The sequence below is a fragment of the Helicoverpa zea genome, chromosome 30 (genome assembly GCF_022581195.2).
Source record: "Helicoverpa zea isolate HzStark_Cry1AcR chromosome 30, ilHelZeax1.1, whole genome shotgun sequence".
NCBI classification, from domain to species: domain Eukaryota; kingdom Metazoa; phylum Arthropoda; class Insecta; order Lepidoptera; family Noctuidae; genus Helicoverpa; species Helicoverpa zea.
The window spans coordinates 1,892,262-1,919,947 of record NC_061481.1 but is presented as its reverse complement, the minus strand read 5'-3'; the positions used below and the strand labels follow the sequence as shown (position 1 = coordinate 1,919,947).

The 27,686-nt window shown below is 39.0% G+C and overlaps 1 protein-coding gene across 4 annotated transcripts in view; it reads right to left on the bottom strand.

Annotated features, from left to right (window-relative positions):
• Nucleotides 1–504: 504 nt before the first annotated feature.
• Nucleotides 505–27,686, bottom strand: part of LOC124644555 — a 43,898-nt gene continuing 16,716 nt past the window's right edge. For 2 of the 4 annotated variants that reach the window (XM_047184001.1, XM_047184002.1), the window contains 2 exons: nucleotides 26,790–26,838; nucleotides 17,892–24,363 (listed from right to left, as the gene is read on the bottom strand). In XM_047184001.1, the coding sequence (XP_047039957.1) occupies nucleotides 20,914–24,363; nucleotides 26,790–26,838 (3,499 nt within the window). In that variant the 3' untranslated portion in view covers nucleotides 17,892–20,913. Of the gene's footprint in view, nucleotides 901–1,456; nucleotides 1,637–2,094; nucleotides 2,180–3,756; nucleotides 3,921–4,513; nucleotides 4,662–5,091; nucleotides 5,262–5,749; nucleotides 5,885–6,304; nucleotides 6,473–6,887; nucleotides 7,030–8,128; nucleotides 8,334–8,894; nucleotides 9,081–10,227; nucleotides 10,369–11,416; nucleotides 11,628–13,291; nucleotides 13,407–13,975; nucleotides 14,067–14,637; nucleotides 14,692–15,905; nucleotides 16,073–17,891; nucleotides 24,364–26,789; nucleotides 26,839–27,686 lie in introns of those variants that run through there. The other 2 variants (XM_047184003.1, XM_047184004.1) reach the window with 2 other exon arrangements.

Here is a 27,686-nt window from a genome sequence, read left to right as displayed (position 1 = left end):
TCCTGTTACTTGCTACATATTTTAAATATGATTATTGTTTTACATTTAATGTTCAATTTTAATTATATTTTCATTTAATTTTTTTAAGAGAAGATGTTACTTATGCCAAATAATGAGTCTCATTGCTTAAACTTTAGTTTATTTTGTTTTATAATAATAAGTCATTTCTATAAAACAAAGATGTGTTGTAAAATTTTTGTTTTAAATTAAATTATATTTTTAATATGACTTTCCTTAACTTTTAAATGCAAAAACTAGTGGAGTTTAAAGGCAGAAGTCCTTCATAATTAATCCAAATCATGAGGCTGATTATTTAATGGTTTAATATTTAGTTTATTTTAAGTTAAATGGCAATAAGAATAAAAAAAATGAAATTAAATATATTTGTATTACTTTGCCCAACAGGTCACGGGCAATATGTATAGTGCCCGGTCAATTTGATTATTTGAATGATTACTATCAAATTGCGCTCTCATATTGCGCATTTTTCATAATGACCGGGCATTATGTATACTGCCCAATTTATCACTTGGTCCATAACATATATATCCCTCATAGCCTCCCCTTCATAGCTAAAATCAAGTAATCGAAACGATCAGTTACTAGTAAACTAACGAGACGTTCGGGTTATTTGACATACCAGTTGAAGATTTTTAGTAACAAAACTAGGCGTATACCTGGTCCCGCGCTTTCTTACGAGATATTTCCGTTATGACATCTCCGCTAGTTATTTTGCCTATCCCTTCATGGCTTTTAAAAGTTCCGGAGCGTCGACTAAGAACATACCGTCCGGTGTTTTCTCGCAGTTGATAAGTTTGAGCGTACCTTTGCCTTCGTCGTCGATGTTCATGTGAGCGATGGCTCGGGAGATCATGTCGGCTGACGGGTCTTTGGGGAAATCTAGAACAAACGGCAATTTTAAATTAATAATATCACGAAAATAGGACGAAAAATGTAAAAGTTCGAATAAGTCTCGCACACTAAAAGTTCCGTAGAATTTTTCTAAACAAAAGCAAATAATCACATTTGTTGTATAAGAGCACCTTAAATATCCCCTTTGATTCATCTCCCGAGCCTTTTCCCAACTATGTTGGGATTGATTTCGAGAGTTACCGGTTGAAGCTGAGTGCCAGTGTGTTACTTGCCTATCTGAGCTGCTCAACCTTAGTTACTCAGGCAACCCCTAGGTTCACTGGTTGTCAGACTTTCTGACTCCCCATAATAAAGGCAAGATGTTCAAATGCCAGCTGGGACCTATAATTTATTGTGCCCTCTGAAACACCGTCATTGATGTCCAAGCAAAGTTAGAAAAGTTGCATTGGTACTTGCCTGACCTGGAGTTGAGTCTACACTCATACTTGAGAGATTGGTTCTTTACCCACCAGTCTATGACAACTCTCTATCTCTAAAAGTCTATCCTAGCTCTTACCACATAATTAATTCCTAGAAAACTCACTTCTAATCTCCATATTGAGTCCCATAACCGGGTAACCAGTAATAAACTCGGGTAACATCTTCCGCACCAGTGAGACGGGCACAGATGCTAAATTGCCGTAATCCAAGTAGCATAGACTGGCCATCTTACTGCCGGGACCACCTTCCAGGTCTAGGAAGACGGCGCGGAACCATTGGTCATCTGTAAAGGAAGATAAAGAGTACCTAAGTTAATGTGTTAACTAAAAATGAAAGGAAGATATATATTTTTTAAATCTTTTACCTGTGTGTATAAATACATAGGAACTTAGTAAAAAGCTAATAAACTCTTTTGCAAAAAAAAAGCGGGCACCTACGCGAAATCTCGGTTCTAAGGACTACGTGTATTTCAAAGGGTTTCAATGACTGTAGTATGTCACTAGCTTCAAAAGGGTTAGCCAGGCATGCGTGAGAGTGTATTCTAAATTTGAATTTTGTAGAATTACTAAGAAACTTCTTAAACGTTGTTTCGGACTAATTCCTGGTAGAAAGATCGTTGGCATTTTGAAAAAATCTGACGAGATTTTCTGAAAACTGATAATGCAGTTTTTTTTCTGACTTAATGCAAGGTTTTCTTCATATCATATTATTTTAGATTAATGTGGCGTAGTTTGTACTTACAAGGTGGCATCTGTGCGATGCAGACCTCTTCCGGTTTGGGTAGATAAGGCTCTTTGCCTAACGGGCTGTTGCAGTATTCCGCCATCTTTAAACAAAGGTTTACATTTAGTGAATGTGGCAAGAACATTATTTTCCAATAGGCATGATGACAGTAATCAAAAATCATTAAAATAATATATTTATTAAATTAAACTTGAAGCTTGGAATATAAAACGCGCATTGTTTTCTTTATTAATAATGTGATTAATATGTATTTTTATAAAATAAAATTACGAAATAAGGCAATCCGCCATGATATCTTGAACACCAATCAGAGCTCGTGACGTCATCTCTCAAAACAACTCGCGCGAAAGCGCGCGAACGTCACATTTCGTTATTGTGAACTTCCACTGCGATCTTTGTTTTTAATTAATTAATTGTTTATAACACGAGTTATGGAGCCCGGATTTATCAAGGCAAACAGCGCTAATTTGCCTAGAATTGATATCATAATGCTGGGAAAGTTTTTGGCATCAAATAAAGATTTTCGTTCAGCTGAATTTAGAAATGTTAAAACTTCCATGTAAGTATACTAGTTTAATTAAAAAACAATGAGAGATGAAACCTAACCTCGAAATAGTTATTTACATTATAAACTATGCTAGAATCTAGAGAACTACGTAATAACTTACATCAAAGTGATCTTCACAAAAATAAAGTTGTACCCTGGGCAATATTGCTTTTGAATCTCGCCTTGCAAGTTTAAGCCACTTGTTTCGTATTTTTTTATTGTGAGGAACGTACACAAATAACTTATCAGGAGTTGTTTTGGATGTGTTCTTACACTGGAGGACCCCACAACACCTATGCCCTTTCGAATTCATATTTAATAACACAAAAAACTTAATTATTGCACGAGCGTTGTTTACTTGCGTCTTGTAATTTCAGTCGTGACGTCACAAGTGACGACATGACACTGACAAGCGTTTTCGCGCCGGATTCAAAGTGGACAGAGAAAAATGCAATTATTTGATAAAAAAACTTCGCATTTTCTTAAAATTAATAATTTTTCATATAAAATAGACGTATACCTACATCATACAAAGGAATTTAAAAATTTGTCATCATGCCTATTGTCGTCTCTGAGGATTGTGAGAGTGCAGGAATAGAGAGTACGCCTGTATCTGCGCAAGTTATGTTAAGCAGAGCTTGGCGCAGTCCTTCCGTGGATAGGTGGTCATCTTGTCATGACGAGTTACCTTCGGGTTTAGGAAGGCATGACAAGTTGGTGTCTTAGCTATCACTTAAACATCCTTAGCAGTCATTACGGCTATTCAGAAGCCAGTTAGTCTGACAACCAGCTTTAACTAGGGGTATTGGGTTACTCGGGTAACTGGGTTGAGGAGGCCAGATAGGCAGTCGCTATAGGCGGTACACTGGTGCTCAGTTGCATCAGGTAAGACTGAAAGATTTTAGGTCGGCTTCCAGTCTTACTAGTAGCTATGTGGCGGGCGGTGGTATTGAGTTTCCAGAGTAACTGGGTCGAGGAGGTCAGATATGGCAGTCACTCCTTGTGGCGCACTGATACTCAGCTGCATCCGGTTAGACTGGAAGCCGACCCCAAACATAGTCGGGAAAAGGCTCGGGAGATAATGATCATCTGATTTCTAAGTACATAATCACCTTTTGGGTAAGTCGGTTGAAGACATCGTCAGCATGGGGGTCGTCCATCGCGTGTCCGGACACGACGCCGCCGGTCAGCATGCTAATGTCCAGCACTTGGACGGTACACCCGGCTTCCGGGAGACTCGTGTGCTGCATATCTTGGTACATTAGGGGTTGGGTTTCTGTAACAAACATAAATACATGTTATTTATTTATTTATAAGTAGCTTTTGAACTTGCAGGATGAGTACCTACATATATGGCCAGTTTTCACTGGTTACTGGTAAGTCCCAGATCCAGTCTATCAGGGACTTATCTGACAGATAAACTATAACTTTTTCACAGACCTCGGATAGCAATCAGATAGAAGAGTATGGAAGAAGAAAACATGCTGCGCCGACCCCAAATAAAATTGGGATAAGGGCAGGAGGATGATGATGATGCTGATGGACAGCAATACTTGGCATGTAGCAATCAAATGACAAACTTTATATCCCTTTTCTGGCAGATAGCATTAACAAACTGACACTTTGTATGTAACCACTGAACCCAGGCCTGTACCACCGAATCAGCTTGAAGGAACCTACAAACGTTTATAGAAGTGTCACACACGCATGTGCATCGGTCGACGAGCTTTTACGATCTTCTCTCGGTGCTGTCAGTACTGAAGTCCGAGTGTCGTGCATCGAGCACATGCACAACTATTTGCCAGAGAATATTTTTAATGTATACCTTACTGTATATTTACTCCGTGAAGTAATTCCCATTAGACTTACCGACAACATCGACGCCTCTGTCCTGCATCTTCTTCCACTCAGGAGTGCACATCTGCAGCAGCTTGCTGTTCAGGTTGTCCTTGTTCTTCACCACGGTCAGGGTGGCTTCAGAGCCGCTCGGGGCTGATTTACGGCCGTTGGGTAGTGTCTGGATTAGAAGAGAATATTTTGGTTAGTTAAAAGATAGTAAATAGGTTGTTATGTGAATAGAAAATGGCAATGTCACAGTGGGAATGGGTCTCGTGATCTCGGTCAACCCCAACCTCAAGGGTCAATCTGAGGTGCTCGTGGCTGTCACACTGGGGTCTCGTTACTATCCCAATGGTAATGTGGGGCTCGTAGCTAACTCAATTTAGGGGACTCGTGGTTTTCACACTGGTGTCACGTGAATAAGTCATCAGGAGGCTAGTGAATAAGGCAAACTGGGAGTGGATTGACGGCCAAGTCACAACAGAAGTATCCTGTCCGTCACACTAGGGGGCTCGTGGCTAAGTCTGACGTGGGGCTCGTGACTAAAGCAGTCTAGTGGGCTTCTGGCTAAGTCAACTGTGGGGGGCTACTAGTAACACTGAACTCACAAGCAGCAGTTCCTCGTGGTTCTTGAGCTGGTCGACGAGTGCGCGGGCGGCGGCAGACAACTCCGCGCGGTCGGCTAGCTTGACGGCGGACACGAGGCTCGGCTCGCGCTGAGCGCTCAGCTCCGCGGGGCAAGGGTATAGGCTCTCTAGGTTTGAGACTTCTGTGTTGCCTGTGGATTGGAGTAAGTAGTGTAATATTTACAATTATTTAAAAGAATTTGACCAGTCTAAATTCAGCAACATCAACACACACATATTTTTATTTTTTGTATGTATTTATCTTCGCCGATATAAACACCGCTAAACAAACGATTTTACAAAGCAGAGTTTAGTTTATTAAAAAGGTTCATTCAGCCTATTGGTTTCCGAAAATCAGAACCGCTTTGAAAAAATATTTTATTGTTTGCAAGTAACATAGGCTATATTCAATATGGGTATATGAAGTAGTTTCCATAGGATGCGAGTGAACTAGAATCACTGAGTAATACATATTCTAAAATCAACACTAGCAGAGCTGAAGAGCTCATTTGCTTTCGAATGCTAATCTCAGGAAGTACTGACCCCTTTTGATTTTTTTGTCACTCTTGGGAAGCTACACTATCCCCTTCCTTAGGACGCGGGTAAAACAGCGGATATTACTAACTAAAATAAAACTCACCATACTCAATGTACTCGATGAGATATCTGTTCTCCTTGACTTTGGTGCGCAGTACCAGCGCTCGGTAGAACATACCGTCCGAGTATTTACCGATCACTGTTTGACCAACTTGGGGTGGCTCCTTCAGTGGTTTGGCTGAGAACGAAAGAAAATAATTGTTGTTTAAAATAAAGAAGAAAATTAAGTTAACTACACAGTTTTAATGAAAATAGAAAATTGTATAGTGGAACTAACAATGTATTTTAAATATAATACATAAAATTGTTCTATTAAAAGTAGTTTGTATTAAAACGAGCAGAAAACCAGCGTTTCTAGGATAGGAGGAAAAAAACACCAATAAAAATAATCACTCCAATGCTACGCATGCCATAATCATAATGTTACAATGTATATTTTTTGCAAAAAACGAACTTCGTATGTATAAAGGGGGAAAGGACTATTATAATGATCATTCAAGTTTTATTTAAACTTATTTTAGGGGGCTCGTGGCTACGTCACACGGGGGGTGGCTCGTGGCTAGGTCACACTGGGGGGCTCGTGGCTAAGTGTACTCACCGTTCAGAGCCTTGAGCAGTATATTCTGCAGCACCTCGTTGTAGCGTCTCTGCGTGTCGGCGTCGGTCGGACACACGTACACTTTGTCCAAATGATCCGCCAGCACTAGGAATACTTTAGTTCCGTCGGTCACTGGGGGCCTTACTACTACCGCTGGGACTGCTGGGGCTGAAACAAAAGATATTTCAATATACATATAGGTACTGAATATGTCTGCCTGTGCCTTACGAAGTTGAGAGTCTAGTCTTACTACGACGATTCCCTCCATGTAAAACTTTGATAGTAAGCAGCATCCCCATATTTTACAGTTTCATGCAAATTCCATAGAAAGTAACCTCTGACAGTTCAATTAAAGTTGTAAACTGCCGTATTACATTGCGATTTAGATTTGTATGTGTTGCAAAGAAGTTTATTTAAGTTTTTTTTTTTTTGCTGCAGTTTTTTTTTTTGAGAAAACAAATCAAATGACCAATTTCTTTGTGGGTGCAGAAAAGTGACAGTCTTACTGACATAACTAACCTACGTCGATTCTATAAAAATAACTTTTCTGTCTTTGAAAACAGGCATTTAAAATAATACTTACTAGGAGCCTGATGTTCAACAGTAGGCAGCCAACGGTACAGTTCGCCGTCGCCATACGACTGGTCAGTCTCTACGTCTTTCATAGATACTTTGTACCCGTCGCCTACAGTGGAGAGAATCTCGCATGAAATATTTGCTCCGACCTGTAAAGAAAATATCAATTTTAATGAACGTATATACTTTAGTTTTAAAGGCTGGTTAAATTGCTGGGTTTCGGCTGTCATTTGAACATCTTTGGCAGTTGTTACAGGTTATCAGAAGCCATAAAGTATGACAACCAACTCAACCAAGTCCTACCAAGGGGTATCGGATTGTGAGGAGGCGCCCGGGTGTCACCATTGTGCGGACAGCCCTGAGGACACGGTGGACCACACAGTCCAGGTGTGCCCCGCATGGGAGGGGCACCGCCGGGTCCTCGTCGAGGCTTTGGGCGGCGGCGACCTCTCGCGTCCGGCCCTGGTTCAGGCCATGGTCCGGGGCGAGAGGGAATGGGATGCCGTCGCCTCCTTCTGCGAAGCGGTCATGCTCGAGAAGGAGGAGGCGGAACGCCAGAGAGTTCGCACCTCTCATCCCGGCCGCCGCGCAGGACCAGGTAGACACCATGGGCGCCGGGTGTCGCGAGATGACTCCCGGCCACCGTAGGCGTGGGTCTGTGGGCGGTGAGTTCGGGTGGCTCATCGTCCCTCTGTCTGCTTAGACGACAGACCCGTGTCGACGGCGCGCATTGTTCCACGCGCTCCTCAAAGAGATGTCAGCAACCCCAGCGGGGCCCAGCAGGGCCAAGGCCTGCCGGGGCTGCGGGTTGTTCGAAAGAGATACCGCGGCCCTGGTACATAAAAGGCCTAGGACGGAACACGACGGTTTTTAGTCAGTAAGAGTCTGACACTCTCTCTCCACTGCTAACCCACAGCGGAAGGGGTCATTTGATGATTTTTGACGTCGTTAAAAAAAAAAAAGGGGTATCGGATTGCACAGGTAATTGTGTTGAGGAGGTTAAATAGGGTGCTGCACCATACATTCTACAAAGCACCTGGAGGCAAGTCAAGCAGGACAAGTTGGTACTTGTCTTATCTAGAATCGAACAAATCACACTCGGTCAGTCCTACTTGTGATCTCTCCCCGGTGGTGTCGGATTGTAGTCCCATCGCGCTATAACAGTTTGCACAAATGCTTGTGCACTATAATATGCCCTGCGCAGCTGGCTGTTCTCCTTAGATACCCTGGATGGTATTATTATCTAACCTGAACAGTCTTGCAACACAATACAGCACAGAACTCGGGCACTGCTTCGTACTTGCTCGGCAGTTTCCGTATCTTGTCGGTTGATGACACGGTGACTATTTTAGCTCCGTCTAATAGAGCGAGCGTGGTCGGGTTGAGAGAACGGGCGCGGTACCAACCGCTGTCAGATGGATCGAAGTAGGAGCAGGTTTCACCCGGGTTTGGTCTGTGGAAGAAATAGAAAAATGATGTTAAATAAGTAAATGTAGGATGGGAAGGTAATGTTTGACTATAATATAAAAAGCTTGGCGAGGTTGGTCCGTGAAACGGGGGAACATTTATAATCTTTGAGTATCATAACGAGTTGCTCCGACTCACAAAATCTACGTTGAACTGGTACGTCACGGCCGTGATTTAATTTAAGTCGTTACGGGCAGTCAGAAGCCAATAACTCTGACACCAGTATTACCAAGGTGCATTGGGTTGCCCGAGTAACTGGGTTAAGGAGGTCAGATAAGCAGTCGCTCCATGTAAAACAATTGGCACTCAGCTGCATCCAGTTAGACTAGAAACCGACTCCAACATAGGTGACACCGCGGCGCTGGTACATAAAAGGCCTAAGAAGGAACATGGTAGGTTTTAGTCAGTAAGAATCTGACACTACCTCACGTTGCACCCACAGCGGGAGATCATTTGATGATTTCCCATGATAAAATTAAGTACCCTTCACTTGTCAGACGGCGATCGTTTAGCAAGTAAATAATTAATGAAAATGAAAAGTACTTACTTGTAATCCACCTGGTCTTCCTCACAAGCTTCCCCAAATTCCCCGATAAGTATCTCGTAATCATTCTGAAAGGCTTCAGACATAGTGACGCATACAAAATCACCCCGGTTCGTGCGACAATCAGATGCCTTCGCTTCTACGGAAATTACGACTGTATTTCCGATTGACAGTTTTTCCATGAGGTAGCTGTAAAAGGGAAAAAGGTATATGAATATTATAAAGAGGAAATATTTATTGCTACTTTGTTTGTTTGGACGAAAAGGCTCAGAAATATTTATTGCTACTTTGTTTGGACGAAAAGGTTCAGAAATATTTATTGCTACTTTGTTTGGACGAAAAGGCTCAGAAATATTCATTGCTACTTTGTTTGGACCAAAAGGCTCAGAAATATTTATTGCTACTTTGTTTGGACGAAAAGGCTCAGAAATATTTATTGCTACATTGTTTGTTTGGACCAAAAGGAAACTACTGCAGCAATTTGAATAATTATTTCACTGTTGGGGCGCTACACTCTTCCCGAGTAACATAGGCTATATTTTATCCCCGTACGGGCAGTAGTTCACAAGAGACGCGGTTGAAACTGCTTGTTTGTAAACTAAATGCTCCCAAAACTTAGGGTCCGATTTGACAATTTCTTACATAGATAAGGACATTTATCGATAAAGGCTATAGGCTAGTCCTTATTCGGATGCGCAAGCCTCCAGAAAAGGTGAGCAAATCTTGCAGAAAGTAGTTTCAGAAACGGTTAGTTATGTGTAATGAAAATTTTTGACTCTATTAAATGCGAAATAGAAAGCATGTTACAAAACGTAGCTGATGGCATAGGATACTTTTTCCAAATCAGGCAAGGTAAGCAGTTCCCTCCGAAAGCGGTTGAGCCCGTTAGCAGTAGCAAGTAAATAAATAAATGATTCCTAAAGTACACAGATACCATGAGAAACATTGGTTAAAAAAAATAAGGCAGTTCTAGTAGGTAACTGGCTTGAGGAGGTCAGACAGGCAGTCGCTCCTTGTGGCACACTGGCACTCAGCTGCATCCGCTTTTACTGGAAGCCGACCCCAACATAGTTGGGAAAAGGCTTGGGAGATGATGTTTCCGAAGGTTAACACAACTAACTCACTTCTTAGGAGTGTATTTCCTGGTAGGTATAACATCGGCAACACTGACCAGTTTTAAAACTAAGAGGGCGGTTTTTTTAGAGGGGACGGGGGGGGTGTAAAAATAAATTATATATTTCTTGATTTTCAACCTTTAACTCGAGGGTGTTGTCTTTTGTAAGTTTTTGATGTTCAAAAAGTGCTGTTTTGCAGCCATAATTTGAATTTGACTCACTTCTTAGGCGTATATTTCTTTGTAGGAGTAACATCGCTAACACTGGCCAGTTTTACAACTGGGGGGGTATCTTTTGGAGGGGGGGTTGTCTCCTCAGGCTTAACAGCTTCTGGCTTCGCTTGGGGCTGTTCTGGTGCAGATCTAGCGTGGAAATGAAAGTGGTGTAAGCACAAGCAGGTAGTTTAGGGGAGATTGGTCCAATATTTTCTTTATCCCTACTAAAATTGTAAATGCGGAAGTAACTGTCTGTCTGTCTGTTACGCTTTCACGTCTAAACCACTGAACTGATTTTAATAAAATTTGGTACAGAGATAGATTTGACTTTGAGAAAGAACATAGGATAGTTTTTATCCCGGACTTCTGAAGAATTCTCTTGGAAACGCGATATAACCGAACTCTACGCGGGCGAAGCCGCGGGCGGAAGCTAGTTGAATGATAAATGATTATTTGAACGTGGTTTTTGACATTGGACCAATCTCACCTAAAGGCATCGAATATAAAACAAAAATCTTACATGATGCAAAAATGCCAAAACCCAAAGTGACCAAAAGATAACACAAAGCGTATGAAAAGTGAAGAAATATTGTTGCTCGAGTGATTTTTTATTTAATAAAGTGCACTGTCAATCCCTTTCATTTGATACCCATATTGTATAGGTACCTTATAACTAGTCCACCATCTTGTATATTCGGCCATGTTGGATTTAGGATGACGTCACATAGCTTAACATGCATTGTCATTCAAACTAAACATGTATGCAAAATTTCAGCTCAATCGGTTGAGGGCAAGTGCCTTAAAATTGAGTTGTAAAATACCACCCGAACACACATTACATACATATATACATTGCAAGTTAAATAAAAGCTTGTAATAAAATTAAACCGGTCAAGTGCGAGTCGGACTCGCGCACGAAGGGTTCCATACCATTATTTATAAAACGGACAAAAAATCACGTTTGTTGTATGGGAGCTCTCCAAAATATTTATTTAAATCTAATTTTCAGTATTTGTTGTCATAACGGCAACAAAAATACATCATCTGTGAAAATTTCAACTCTAACTATCACGGTTCATGAGATACAGCCTGGTGACAGACGGACGGACGGACAGAGGAGCGAAAACAATAGGGTCCCGTTTTACCCTTTGGGTACGGAAGAGACCCTAAAAATACACAAAAAAAAACAACTCACGTTTTAGGCACTAAATTTTGTCTAGCATTCAAAACCACAGATGTCGGCACCATGCTCGGTTTAGCTACAACGGGTGTTGGTACATTCTTCTGTGTTGTATCTTCTGTCACTTCTGGTTCCCTGGCGGGTTGGCGTGGTACCTTCTGGGGTACTTTGTTGAAGAAGCTACGGGGTTTTGGTTGTTCTTTTACGGGAGATGGTTGTTGGGTTGCTGTGGGATAGTTTTGTATTAATGTTGTGGTTTCTGTATGGGTACAATAAATAGTAGTACAATGTTCGAGCTTCGATTAATTGGCTCGCGGAATTAACGCTACATATTATTCCTTATTTTACATAATTTTATGGTGCTATTTACCAGTGGCGAAGGGTGGTTTAATGAAATAGGGAAGCCGCAGCAAAAAAACTGAGGGGGGGGAGTACTCAGGGATGGGGGGGAGAGGTAATGGAGGTAATTTCTCAGTCCACCTTTTAGCACTGACTGAGAGACTGATAGTTTGGACATGTTTTCTCGAGGAATTCGGCAGATTTTTAATATCTATAAAACTTTATTATCTTTACATAAAATAAGTTCCTTCCTAAAGTAAATAATCTGTCGGAAAACGTCTAATGCGATAAATGCTATCCTAGTTAAGTTTTAAAAGTAGGTACACTAAAAAGAAACCTGATGCAAACTGTCTACGTATCAAAATAACTCATTTCAACGTAGGTCTCTCTATTTTCACTACACACACTGTACTTATACTGAGTACCAGGTCACAGTGCGATCGCGGGGATTAGTAGGGAGTGATGATACTGCCAACTACTTTATCAAAATTATTTTGGTGAACACAAAAAAATATAAATTCCCAAGTAGGGTCATTAAATCGCGGAGAATCTTAACACCGCGATTCAGGATTTGCATAAAAATGCACAACGCCATCTATGTTGACATAATGTAACTAAAACACTTAAACTAACATAAAATATTGTACACACCCGAACTATGTTATTTCTAAATGATATACACACTAATAAATTCAATTAAGTAATACAAAGAACAAATTGTTAATGGTATTATCTAAAACAAAATAAGAACAATGAGAGTGAATTTGACTGATTTGTTTGTTTACTAAACATATTTGAGAGCTCTAAGCGCTGTCACTCGCGCGTAGACAGATATAGCTACTCTACTCTTGACGCGTTCTTTCTCGTTCACTCGCGAGTTTTGATTGGCGGAAGCCGCTCCGTGAGCCGGCTTACCGCTCGCCCATATGCCGCGAACATCGCGCGGCGCGGCGTGGATGACGTCACGCAAGCGTAGTTTTGTATGGAGGAGGAAGCCGCGGCTTGTTTAGTAGGAGAGCAAAATGTTTCAAGTAGTTTATAGGCAATTTTTTTACGGTGGCAGGCGTTTTGTTATACCTACATATTTAAATTGTGTGGTTTAAATGATTATATTAATTATACCTATACATACCTATATTATAACTTATACCTATGCTTCTTTCTTGAAATTCGAAAGGGAAGCCGATGGGAATCGGCTTATAAGGACGCCTCGCCACTGCTATTTACTTTTACATAAAAAATGCGACAAAAAAAAAACATTTTCTTCTAAGATCCTGGGGAAAATACTTACCGCATATGGATAAAAAGTAGACTACATGTTGCTATAAAATCAAACAAAATTTTTAGCCGCATAATTATAAAACTGGTTTGTATGCGTGAACGAGCTAATCTCAGGAACTACAACACAGATTTCAAAAAATCTTTCAGTGTCAGATACCACATGTATAGATGAAGGCTATAGGTATTTATCCGGGTTCGCGCAGAGGTTCCCACGGGATGCGGGTGAAACCGCTGGCAGAAGCTAGTATTTATTGAATATAGAACACTCACGCTTAGCCGGCTCGTTGTCTCGTTCCTGATTGAACTGCCTCGGCTTAGCAGGCTGTCTCCCTTGGAACTTGGGCTTGTCATCCCTGTTACCGGACCCAGAGGATTTCACGCTCGCCTTATATACAAAATATTTCATTTAAAACAAAGTTTATAATTTATCAAATAAATAGGATATTCGACTCAACTTACATAGTAATTCCAATACTGTGCATTGTAACAAAATACATTTTTTTTATTACAATTAAATAGCACTTGTATGATTTTTTCTCATTATCGTACATGTAAATTACATTTTTAAATATAAAAACAAATAACATATAAAAATATACATATAAACATTATTAGTTATTTAATAAGCACTTTTCTATTGGAAATCATAAAATAAGAGGTAATTTGCAAGTTCTCTGTGTGAGAAGAGACTGAGTGGCCTGTGCCCAGCAGGGGGAAAGTTGATGTCCTACTAGCCGATTATCGGCTACGGCGGCGGCCAACTGTGTAATTACATATTATAGTTTGGGCACATTTGCTTGGACACAGGTGCACTCACTATTCCTTCACTCTCATAACCCGATGGGACGACAATCCGACACCACCGGAGAGAGATCAGGCGCAGGACTGACATTTACATGCTCAGTGGGAAGATAAAATGTCTGTGACTAAACGTAGGCAAATAAATAATATTACCTTGGAAGTGTACGTGTTATTATTATCCTCTTGTTCTCTTCTGTTATCATTTGGTAGGTTTGGGCGTCGGAGCGGCTGCGCCGGTTGTAATCTTAAAACAAATCAAATAAAAAAAAAAATGAACAATAGAGTATTAAATTATTTAGTTGTAAAATTATGTAAATGAATTCCTGTTCGTTAGTCTTACGGCCCTTTCACACGGCAGTCCAGTTTTTTGCAGGATCCCGTTTGATCGCAAAAGATATTATATGCTAGTGTTCACACGAGCAAACCGCATGCAGGATCCTGCAAAATGCAGGATCAAAAAGAGGGATCCGTTTAATGACACATATATTTCTATAGCAGTGTTCACACGGCTTCCTGCGTACAGTTTTTTGCTGGACAAATGCTGGTCCCGCAAAACGGGACTGCCGTGTGAAAGGGCCGTCACTGAAACTCGGGAATGGATGGACGGATTTAGCTTATTTTGATTTTAATTTTTTTGTTAAGATCCAGGGTAAACGATATGAAGTTTGCGGGACCAGCTAGTTATAAGTTATATTTTCAAACTTCTTTGCACCTACCAATGCTTTCTCTCCGCCACCCAAAGCTAGACTGGTAGAGCTCCGCCATTGTACTGTATGTGCTAGAAGCATTAACTAAATAAATAAATTATATCTTACTTAGGTTCAATGTCAGGAATATCGCGGGCGGCCTTTCCGTTTGCGACGTTCAATCTGAAGTTACAAGCAAACAATATTATATAAACTAATTAGACAGTCATCTAAGGCAGGCAGGACGCACCCTTTGGCTGCCCTTCCACGTTATTATACTTTTTGTAGAATAGATAATCCGACCGATTTCTTGTAGGACGTTCTTACTATGATTTTCTGACAGACTTTTAGCAGGAAATGCGCGTGTCAATATTGTCCGTGTTCTATTTTTCTCCTACAAAAAAAACATTCACCGATTTGGACGTGAGCGGGCAGCCTTTGGCTGTGTCGAAACCAAACTGACGGTCAGCCGCCGAATGTGAGCAGGCTCACTCAATGTCAGCGTCGACGCTTTGCGTTATATGTTAATAACGTATCGTCCGCGTCGGTTAGGTATGGACGAAAAAGTTAATGTTTGGAAATACAATAAACTGCGTAACTTTCGGCGGCTGACAGCCAATTGGGGTAGAACACAGCCTACATTATATGATTTATTTATCAATTACATAGAAAGTAGGTCTAGACCAGTGGTTCTTAACCGGTGTTCCGCGGACCACCGGTGGTCCTTGGAGGCATTCCAAGTGGCCCGCGAAGCTTCGTTTCGCGACGTTGCTATCTAAAAAAAATTAAGGTTTGAAATGTAGCCCCTTTTACGTTTGGTTCTGAGTCTTAAAAAATAATTAAAATTTCCCGCTCGTTTCGCTCGCGTATTGAGAAACTATATGCCTTCGTTTTTGCATTTGTCAACAAACAAAAAGTTAAGTACGTTTGGGCTACATTTTACGTAATTTTGGTTCTGAGTCTTAAAAAATTGACAAATTTTCCGCTCGCTTCGATCGCGTATTCAGAAGCTATGTCGTTTTTGTATTTGTCAACAAACAAAAAGTTAAGTACGTTTGGGATACATTTTACGTCCGTGCGAGTCCGAAAAATTTTCGTGCATTAATGCGTTTAGTTGAACCAAGAATTCAGAAGTTAGTAAAGAGAATGCAGTCACAAAAATCTCATTAAATTAAAATCTGTAGCTTTTAGTTTTTTGCTAAATAATAAAGAAATGAGTACTAATTATAAAGTGTGCTTGTATTCTTTATCAAAGTACTCTCAATTTAGGCAAACCAATGGGGTGGCCCCAGCAAGACGAACTTATGGTAAAATGGTCCCTCATGACTAAAAGGTGAAGAACCACTGGTCTAGACTAAGCTAAGCCCCACAAATATTTTAGGTTCTTTCATGCTTACCTAGCCAAATTATGGCAGACACCCTTATGTCTGTCCAACCAGTCACGTCGCTGACAAGCCTCAGCGCAGTAGGGCGTGATGGCGCAGCCCGCGCAGAACTTGTCTGCGCGGGCGCCGCACACCACGCACTGTCGCGCCGCCTCTCGCTGCAGTCCAGGAAGTTTTAGCTGCACCCAGTTACCGCGCCACGTGGTTATTTGTGTTAGTTCATTTGTGAATATCGATATATGGCTAGTTTTCTTGCAACCTGATAGTGTCTTATAGCCTATCGGGGACTTGTGTCTGGTCAACTATGCCTAGCTATAGTCTCTGATAGCCTATCGGAAACCTGTGTGTCTGATAAATTATCCCTAGTTACTTGATTGATGGCCTATCCGGGAACTTATGTGTCTGATACACTATCCCTAGTTACTGATAGTCTCTGGTAAATTGATATGACTGATAGTGGTTTAATTGTGGTTATAGTTAAAGGGCTTTCTTTTGATAAAGTGTCTGATAGTCTATCAAGAACTTGTATGGTAGCCTATCAGGAACTCGTGTGCCTTTGTGAAATGATCGTATGCCTTTTTTATGATGGGAAATCATCAAATGACTCCTCCCACTGTGGGTTAGCAGTGTCAGTGTTTAATCATAATATGTCAATTGGATATCAATTGAATCTCAGTTTTAACTTTGTTGTTTTAACTGCACACGAGACGCCACGGCACGACACACCGCCGTGTACTTACTTATACAAGCTTCCATAGTGATTTACATATAACTACTATATGACCGTGGATTTTCACGCCGAGAACCGTGTATGTAGAAGAGGCCTCATGGTTATAATTTGTCTACAAGTTGTATAATGTGCTTTTGATTGACCAATACGGCTTTTAGTTGGATATTCTGAGGTTAAAATTGTATATTATGTTTCTCGAGCATACCTTAAAAGGACAATGCTCATGAAGTATGAGAATAAAACCCAGGCCCGGCGCAAAAGAAATGTAACTCAAAATATAGGTAAAAATAAGTAATTAAATATTACATAGGGGGCATCATCGAAATCAGTGGCTATATGTGTGAAATTGCTATTCGAATTTTCACATCTGCGCCACATTGCTACTCGAGATTTTAGAGCTAACATAATGTATTAGTAAAATGAACAGTAAACAGATACAGTTGTGGTTTAAGAGTGTACATAATGACATGTTTATGGCAACTTCTCCACTATTCTATCTACTTTTACAATAGGATGATAGAACTAAAACATGATATGAATGTATTTTTCATTTTAATATTATATAGATACGCTTAAAAGTCATAGATTCTCTATTTCTAACACGACATGATCCAAAAATGTTCCTATGTCTAGCCCACCCTAAGTAATATAAAACGCTCATGACGTGGGCGCAAGAGCCCAATGTTCTCCTCCCATGAATACAGGAGCAGTAATATCCTGATATGCCATTCCTGCCATTTTCTCTTGTATCTGTTACTGTCCCTTATACTAATACATTATGTTACCTCTACAATCTCGAGTAGCAATGTGGCGCAGATGCTAAAATTCGAATAGCAATTTCACACATGTAGCCACTGATTTCGATGATGCCTCCTATGCAGTATTTCATTACTTATTATTACCTATAATTTGAGTTACTTTTCTTTTGCGTCGGGCTTGGGTTTTTTTTTTAGCATTGTCCTTTAAACTTAAAATTGGTTTATCACTATTATAGTGTATAAAGGTACGTTTTGAATGCTAACTGACGACTGCATTAAATCGGTCGCAGCTGCACTACTGGTTTGTATGTATTTACATAAAACCGTTTTGGTTCGAAGCGGCAGCAGTAGGTACGTGCAGTCGCTATTGCATTCAAAACGTACCTCAAGTGTGTCAGTTCAGAAACTTACACCACTTTATTGAACCAAATTAATATAAAATTAAAACATTGACGACTCAAGCAGTTAGCAACATTGAAAAGCATTAAAAAACAAAGAAAAGCCAACGAAAAAATTATAATCAATACTTTATTTATAAAGACAAACATGCAAACCAACACATCACATAAACTACAAAGAAATTAAAGTAAAAATTAAAACAAACTAAATTAAAAATTTCAAGGCGAGCTAACAGTGAACAGAGACTCGTTATGAAGGTACATAAAAACTAGACGCTGGACAAAATGGTGGCGCGATGATGATGAAAAGTATACGAAAAAACATGGAACTTGGATCTAAAAGGTGCATTTTGAATTCTCGCTGCCGACTGCGACTGCCGACCGCACATGCCGCGGCTGCATGAAGTCGGCCGCAGTCGGAACAGGCAGCCAGAATTCAAAACGTACCTTAAGACTTGTATTTAGTATATCAAAAGAGCACAGAGTCACGCACTTTTTTTTGTTGGTTACCGTATCGTTACCGTCAACAAACACAAAACGTACAGACATGTAAAATATATATGATAATGCAGTGAAATCTGAAGTTTCAGATTTCTGCAATTTATTTTATATTTTAAGCTTCACAATAAGACCCGAACCCGTCAGAGCGGAAACGAAAAGAGCAAGAGGGGGGGGGGGTTCTATAAAAAACAAATACAATTTCTTCGATCAGTGGATACCAGAGTGGACCTATACATATAAGAAGTTGGAATAACAAAATTCTATTGGTTGTTAATTCTCCTCTCCGCTCTGCTTATCTGTGCTCTGGCGGAGAACGGGACTCATTGGAGAGAAAAAAACTCAGTAGTATATTATTATGGTAAAAAATACAGCACATTATATTTATTTTCTTTAATCTCATCGCACCGCCATTGAAGCACCTAAGCAAACGTTACAATATTAAAAATACTTACCCTAAAACTTATGTAAATTAGTACAAACTAAAATTGTTACTAAAAATAATGTTTTCGTGTCCTTGTTTTTTTTTGTTTAAAGTGGGTTGTCAGATACTGGGTTTTTAAAGTCAACAGTGAGCATACAATTTGATTTACTTTAATTATTCTGTTAAATAATTAATTTACAGTCCGTTATGTACCAAAATACTATTGAATTTGCGAATTGGTTATTAATATTTTGTTATCTGGCAACCCTTAAATTCCCACACATCAGTATGTTTAATTCAAAGAGTAGAATTACTCCAAAACGGTGGTATAACTCACAACTGCGGTAGACTTAGATACAGTATAGAAAGTAACATCCAGGGTATAAAAACTACAACAGATGGTATTTCTATAGAAATAAGGAATAATGTCAACAAAAATCACAAATAAATTAAGATTGTCAATAAATAATTAAAATGTCATGGAATTAATTGAAGGAATGTATGCAATTGGTAAAAATTATCACTTTTAAAATTATTATTATTAGCAAAATACTTCATAATACTTGGTGGGTAATTTAAAACTTTTAACACCTTTTTCGGTGGGTTATTGTAAAATTTAAAGTCCGAAATCCCTTTTCCGAAAAACGGACAGAAATAAACATTGAATTGTGGTATGAAATATAGTTTTGTCTTTCGTTTTCGCAGTAATTGAATTGCAAAGGAAAGCTTAGATTTGAAATGGAGCGAAGCCAACCCCAAATGCTTCTACAACCTGTGTTGCACCTAGCATTTCTATTTCACCACCACCCTAAGGTAGACTGGCAGAGAACGCCTAAGGCGCCGTTGTACAATGTGCATAAAGTATTTTAAATAAATAAATAAATATAGTATGTAAGAGCCAATTAGTAGTTTTGATAAACCTCTGCTCATGGCAAAGTTTCTGTCATTATTATTACTAACCGACTCCCCAAAAAATGTTGAAGTTCTGAGTTCGTCGGGATCTTTCGATTTTTTTCTGTAGCACTGCCAAAATTAGGTCTCTCAAAATGTAGAAGCTTTTTTCAACAAAGCAGATGACATTTTGAGCAAAGTTTTTCTATGGAAATGTAACATCCTTTTTAGCTTTCTTTTTCCACTTTTTCGGCGCAATGTGATCTGACCAGTCCCGCTAGACGGCGCCCGTTCACGAGCTTGACGCATGCATCAGCCCCGTTCAGCTCAACCATATTGGAGGGAACTCAACGACCCGATACACGACGCCACCGACAGCAGAACATTTGAGTGAGCATGACAGATTCACATTGCTGTTTAGTTTGGTTACCAGGTTTTGACTGTGAACAGTCAATATTATAAACAAGTTCATAGACAACATAAACGTTAGTTTTCTTAAATAAGTGTTTACTATGAATTTTTGCATTAAAATTTCTGAGTCAACGGTTGTTTTAAGAAAAACTACCATTTATGCTGTCGGTGAATTTAGGGCTAATTGATATTTTGGTCTAGGCATTTTTTTGTACGATTTTGTCGTTAGAAATCTCATTTTTAAAATATAATCTTTATTTGGGGTGGGCTAAATATTTTTTTTGCATGCTTATAATTTGCTAGACTCATAGTTGAATGAAGGTCAAAGTTATAATGTATTACAGTGAATTATGATGGCATTATTGCAATGTGTTTTGAAATGAAGAATAAAAAAATAAGTATATTTCCTTTGCTGGGGTGTCAAATAGTACTTTTTCTGTCCGTAATTTCGGAATGGGAGATTTCGACATCAAAACAGTAACAAATACATTCTAGGCGTTCTAAGCAGTAAAAATCTACTTAATACGTGCATCGTCAGTATAAAACTTATTATGAAAAGTCTAAAACTAACTATTACTGAATGATATGTGAAACTATGTTAATATCACTGTTTTTTAACGGCCGTTTGACACAAAATTCCATCTATATATTAATTTGCTCAATAGAGATAGGAATTACACAAAACTAGTGAAAATTATATCTCTAGTTAGCAAAAAAAATGGATAGATAAAATTATTGGGAACGACAGTTAGTAAATAATTACATGATATTCTAGCCTTTTCCCTTGAATAGTTAGGGTATACCTATTTATAGAGACCTAATATAGTTGTTCGAGTCACAGGTCCTTTGAGGCCGGGTCAAAATTGTCATAGTTAGAATCATGCTTATTTAGTGTTTAAAATGGAACTTTCTAGAAAAAGAATTTGATCTTCTCCCCACCGATAGAAGGATCAAAATTCTTTCCCTGCAACACGGTGACCGATTGTTTATCAATGTAAACAGTAAATTTACCGTTGCTAGGATACACGGTGTCGGTGAAAATTTGCCATAATTCCGTGTTCAGACCCGGGTTTTTATCTTCAAGTAAATCGAATATAATATTCAAATCGTCTTTGTTTTCCGGTAGAATGTTGAGAGGGATTTTCATAATAATTTTGTGGTATCCTTGTTGTTCTGGCAAGATTAACTCTGTATCAACACTTTTTGGAGAATCAGGCTCTATGATAACCGGGTCTAAATCAGAATCCATCTTATTGCCAGTATAGAAGAATATCTTCTGATCTCCCATGCTTAATTCAAAATCCTGTTTCTTTATAATATTAGCTGAATCTTCATCAATTTCTAAATCGCATACATTGTGAGCAATTTTCTCGTGTTGAGCTATGACACTCCACTGTTCTAGTTTCAATCCTGGATATTCTTTCTTTAACTCCATTTTTACATCATCAAATGATTTTTCTTTTGGTCCTTGCATTGAGACCTTGCTTTTAGATCTTTCTAGAGTCTCCGTCTCGCTTAATTTGCGTTCTAATCGTCTAGCGTGAAGCTTGCTTAATTCTTCTAAGCTTGCTTTGGGTTTAAGCAAAGACTGTAGATGTCCTAGCTTGAATTGCACAGCGCTAGTTCCAATGAATTTGTTGAAAGTCTGTCCAGTGATAACTTGAGCTGAAAGTTTATCAATCTGTAAGACAACGTCTAATTTCGTTTTGGTTCTCACTGTAGATATTTTCCTCCAATATTTAGTGCGCAATCTCGGATTCTGTTCTTGGAGTATGGCAATCACTTCATCTGTGTCTTTATCTGTTTTGCAAACCATGCTTATAATTCCAACAGCACCTCGGAATTCGGTTGATTTTAGGTGTATGTGTAATTTAGAGTTCACTTGCGTTAACGCTTGCTCAATCCAGTTTCTAGACTCCATAGCCTGGCAAATGATGAATATGACGCCATCAAAGAGATACATATCATGGAATTTAGGCATGGTTTCTTCATTTAATTCTCCGTTCTCCAAACATTCTAGGACAATTTTCTCGAAAGTTCTCTTTATAGAATGGAATAGGGATTCGTCTATTCTAGATTCTGGGTAGTTCGATGGCCCCACGTACAATTTGAGATCGTCAGCGATAAGGTCAGAATAGTGGTTCGTACGGATCCTGGTAAGCGGAGCAGACATTATTTCGGGGTCTATCGGCACAAACATTTGCTTGAGAACTACATCTCTTTGCTTCTTAGTATCTCCATCATCAATTTCTTTGCTCGTCTCGTCGAAACTAACATCACGTTTCTGTCTATCAATGATTCTGAATGTCAGTTTATCACCATCGTAACTAGGATCAAAGTCAGGGCTTTTAATCACTTCTAAAGACTCAGGGTCAACACCAAACTGTCTTTTCTGTTTGCCAGCAACATCCGAGTAATACTTCCAGCAATCGGGTTTCAAACCTGGATATTTAGCTTGTAGTTTCAACAATATTTCTACGGATTCAACATGAGCATGCTCTTTAGGCAATCTCATTACTATTCTAGTATATCTAACAAGGCTTTTGATGTCTCTAAACGTCAATTTCAGTCCAGTAGAATTAATGAATTTGGGTAAAACTTCAGTTAAATAATCTTTAGTTTCTAGACTATCACATATGTAAATCACAGCACCGTTAGACAAGTATATGTCTTGGAATTTGGGAATAATTAAGTTAGCAAATCGTTGCATTTTCATATCTTTGTGGAGATACTCCTTAAACAGATGTTTCAGTCTTCTAATGTGTGTACCTTCTAGCTTATTCTGTGGGTATCCTTCTAAAGTAATGGCTACTTTCAATTCATTTTCTACGTGTAAATAATTTGTTCTTCTATGGTAAGCAATTCCTCTGTTACTATCAATGTTTAGATTACTGCTTCTAGCAATCAAGTTATCGTTACTCTCAATAAAAGACTCCGTCTTATCGGAGACAGCTACCCCTGATGTCGACGCAATATTACTTTCAAAGTTCTCCTGGTCTTTCGCATCAGATTTCTCCGTATCCATCTCGGTACCATAATTGTTTGTTTCATCAGACCAAACTAGTACTTCATCTTTGTCGCTTATGTACTTTACATCTTTGAGTTTCTTCAAAATGTCTTTCTGTAGACTAGATTCGAGTTCTTTTTTAACATCATTGGAGTCGTCTTCAACTTCAGGCTCAATAGGACATTCTTCCTCCTCTTCTTCTTCAATGATATTCTCCTCAGTTTTAACTGGTTCGATTTCTTTAACGCTAACATCGGAAGGATTTCTCGGTGTAGCTTCTGCAGACCTTAAGTCATCCAGCAGTTTAACCCTCGAAGCAACGCTTCTCAAATCCTCTTCCATACCAGAGAGAAGACATTCGTAATAAATCTCAGTGTAACCAGTCAATTCAAATTCCATCTGTCCGTAATCTATAACATTTTTGAAAGAAGGACCGCGAATAATTTCTCCAGAAACTCTATCAATGAGAAATGAAGTCAGCTCTACATCTTCAACTGTTTTTTGCGCGTAGATTTTCCATAAATTAGTTTTTAGCATCGGATTGAAATACTGTAGTAGCTTGAAGGCGTCTTGAGCGGTTGCCGGCCAACAAGACCTAGGTATCTTTAGTACTGCTAGACACAATCTTTTGACTTTCGACTTGAGAAGAACGAGATTAGTACACATTCTTTCTTGAAGACCAGGAGAAACTCTTACCATCCAGTCCCTAGTATCTACATCTTTACAGATACAAACCAAAGCTCCTCTATTTAAATAATAATCTAAGAATGATGGCACTCGCTTTAGTAAACCAGCTTTGAGTTGCATATCTATAACATCTGTAAGGCTACGTTGGAACTGCTCCATCTGTCGAAGTCTCATCTTAGACTTAGGATAGCCTGCTAAAGCGATCACTAGCTTCAAATCTTCGTCAACGATGTCCATATAGTCAGCATTACGTAGTTGAATCAGTCTGTTCGTCTCGTCTTCATCATCACTGTCAGTATAAAAGTCACTGTATTTCAAGTCGCAAGTTACCTCACTTCTACATTTACCACATCGTTTGATTTCTTTTTTACTAGTCGCGTCAGATCTCTTGCTGTAAGTATCGGTAACTTTACTGCAGTCAGACTTTTTGGTCGCCTTGCTAGGGGTGGTAACATCTGTAGTTTTACTATCGACAATTTTACTCGAATACTCCGACTTTTTATCGGTAATTTTACTATTGACGGACTTATCTCGGTAGTGTTTGTTTTCGCTTCTGTCCTCGGAGCAGAGAACGCAAGTGGATGGGGTGGAGCTACCGTCATCGGTTCTCTGGTGTTCCCAGGATCGCTTGGTCTTGACTTTACAGGAACAGATCGTGGTTTCGTTCTGAAGCAAAACTGTCGATATCGATAGCTGTTTGGTTGCTACACTACTGGTGTTGCCAGATGTGTCGATGTTTCCCCATCAAGCTCGGGTGGAAAGCGGAAACCTTTTGATTTCTCACCGAATTTTGGGTTTTTAGACTCCTCTCCCCAATTTTGACATGATTAATCTGGCAACACTCGTTGATGTCTCGCTCTGATGATAAGGCATGAAGCGGGAAAGCCCCTACCTAAAGCACGCATGCAATTTTCTTCAACCGAATTCAAACGCAAATTTTGACCCTGGAATTTTTGGAAAAAGCTACACAAATCATATTACATAAATAATTTTGCCTTTTCGTATTTGTGATAACAAATTTTATATCATATCCGTAAGACTTATTAAAATACACACGCATGACCTTAGATAAATGGACCGGATGTGGGCGAGATTTCACCTATTTATGGCACTGTGACGCACACGTCTGTATCTCGTGGTGTACTCGCTCTAGCAAACAGTAACACATTGCGCGCGAACATTTCTATAATGTCCGCGAAACTACACTATGCGAAGAATTTTGGTGGAATACCGCCATAAGACTTAGTCATTTTAGTAACAATTTAGTTTGTACATAATTTACGTAAACTTTCAGTGTAATTTTGCCCTTAAATTAATAAACTTTATGTACCATCAATATCGAAAACTCCCTTATTGGCAACATTGATAAAACATACCTACTCAAACCGTAGTATTTATCGAAATTTGTCGTACCAAGTTTAGTAGTGTAAAAAGCAGTTATGTGAAATGTTGGTAGCTTTTTCTTTCATGCAAATCTACAAACCTATTATTGAAAATGGTACCCAAAATATAGCAGTGATTTTCAACCTGTGGGTGGCGACCCCCAAGTGGGTCGCCAGGAGTCGAAAAGACTACTTCAGTACAAAAACAACAAAGGTATTACAGTATATTTATTTATTAATTTAGTAAGATAATTTATAATACAAGGTGTCGATTTGCATTTGTTTAATATTCAAGGACGTAATTATGCTTAATGATTCTCAACCCAAATCAACAAAAAAAATATTTTTTTTTTTTGGTACGTATTTTTTTTCGTTAATCCGTCAATGTCAACTAGCCGTATTTAAACTCTGCGCGTGTGTTAAGCTTGGGTTTCCTAGGAAAGCGGTGCCGTCATATAGCGGCCGTAATATTACGGACGCAAATAGACGGTCGTCTTTACGGTGATGACATGTGGAAAGTTCCACGGCCGTTTTAACACACCGTCATAAACTTTTTGCTAGTTGTATTATAATTACTAACCTGTTTTATTTAATATTTCTCAAATTTCACGACACTAATTCTGTTTTAGTTGACTTTTTCTATAATCTTAACTTTTTATATTATAATAATAATGTCGGGACAACTTTTCACACACGGTTGGTTAGCCCCATGGTAAGTTATTAATTGTGTTATGGGTGCTAACACAACTGATAAACTACATATAGCTACATATATACATATTTATAAATACATATTGTAACACCCAGACCACGACCAACAAGCGTGCTCATCATACAAATGTCGATCGAACCGGGAATCGAACCCGGGACCTCAGATTCGGCAGTCCGGCTTGGTGACCTTTGCGCCACAGAGGTCGTCGTAATATTGTTTATTGCTTCGTGGTTACGAACGAAATCTATTAAAATTTCGTCGTCCTCGCTGCTCCAAAAGTTGGACCTTTTTGGACGTTGGATTTTTTACGTTGTTCCGAAAAAAAAAAAACACAATTACGGATTAAAAAAGCTTCACCGCTTTCAATAAAACGTTCACCAAACCATCTGCCACCGACAAGACGTCCGTCATGCAAATGCCGGCACCGCTTTTTGAAGTTACGGTGTCAGTTACCGCCTTCTAGGAAGCCGCTCCATTTCGTTTACATAGACAACGTTCTAGTGACGTCATTCATCGCTGTATTACGGCCGCTATATGACGGCACCGCTTTCCTAGGAAACCAAAGCTTTACTGGCTTTAAAACCGTGCTGCGCCATCACACAAACGCAAAAACAAAGCATGCGCAACGATCATTCATAAATTGGGTTACTTCTGAAATACTATGACATTAAAATGACAAAAAAAGGAGCGCATATTAGCTATTTCCCGTCTACTGTAATTCCAATCGATTATTTACGTATTTTATGTCAACCTTCTGAAATATTGCACTAATGCAAATCAACACCATATAGGTAATAAAGCGAGGGTTGGGGTCGCGAAATATTTTTTCATGAGGTCGTAAAAAGGTTGAAAAACACTGCCCTATAGTGCAGAGAAGACACGTTCATAAATTGTAAAGCAAGTTGGAATGTGCGTGCAATGTTGTGACAGAACCCTTAGACAAGTTGGAAGGGGCATGCAAAACCAATGTTTAAAATACATGTAAAAATAAGACTTACCGAATCACCGGCGCCGGCACTGAAGCTCACGTCAGCATCGCGAGAGTCCCTGATGAAGTAAACATACTACAATTAAGAAGAGAAAACTATATGTGGCTGGTGGCTAAGTAAAGATTATCATTAGAACTTTTCTGGCAGTCAGTGGAAGCTAGAAAGTTTTATAGATAAATCTGACAAGTAATTTTACCGAAGGGTAACTAAAAATGACACACCTTCGCAAGCATTTTAAATAATTAACAAAACCCATTTCTTTCTTGTGCTACTATAATAAAAATAAGCATCAATAAAATATTTGCTACAATAAATAAAAAATTGACGAAGTGAAAAAATAAACTCTTCCACACAATGTGTCATAGCATTTTAAAAACCAATACCGACAACACAAACATAGGCTTCCTGAAAACAACTCTTAACAAGGAATTTTCTCTTACAAGTTTCAAAGTACATAAACAGTTGTTTAAAACGGACGTTTATGTTGTCGGAACTTGGTCCTTATTGACATAACCATAGGATTTAAATGTGCAATAAAAAAAAAACATTCAGATCAATGGCACAATTATAAATCTATTCTAATATTATAAAGAGGAAAACTTTGTTTGTTTGTTTGGTTGTAATGGATAAACTAAAAAACGACCACACCGATTTTAAATATTCTTTCACCATTAGAAAGCTATATTATTTACGAGTAACATAGGCTATATTTTATCCCGGTGCGGGCAGGAGCTCCCGCGGGACGCGGGTGAAACCGCGGGAAAACGGCTAGTCCTATATAAAAGTGTTAACTCACAAAAACATTAATATTATACTTATCTTAGGAATCAAATAACAATTACAAAAATATACACAACTTGTGTACTTGAATGTCACTCACCAATTTACCCTCTTTACGTACGGAAT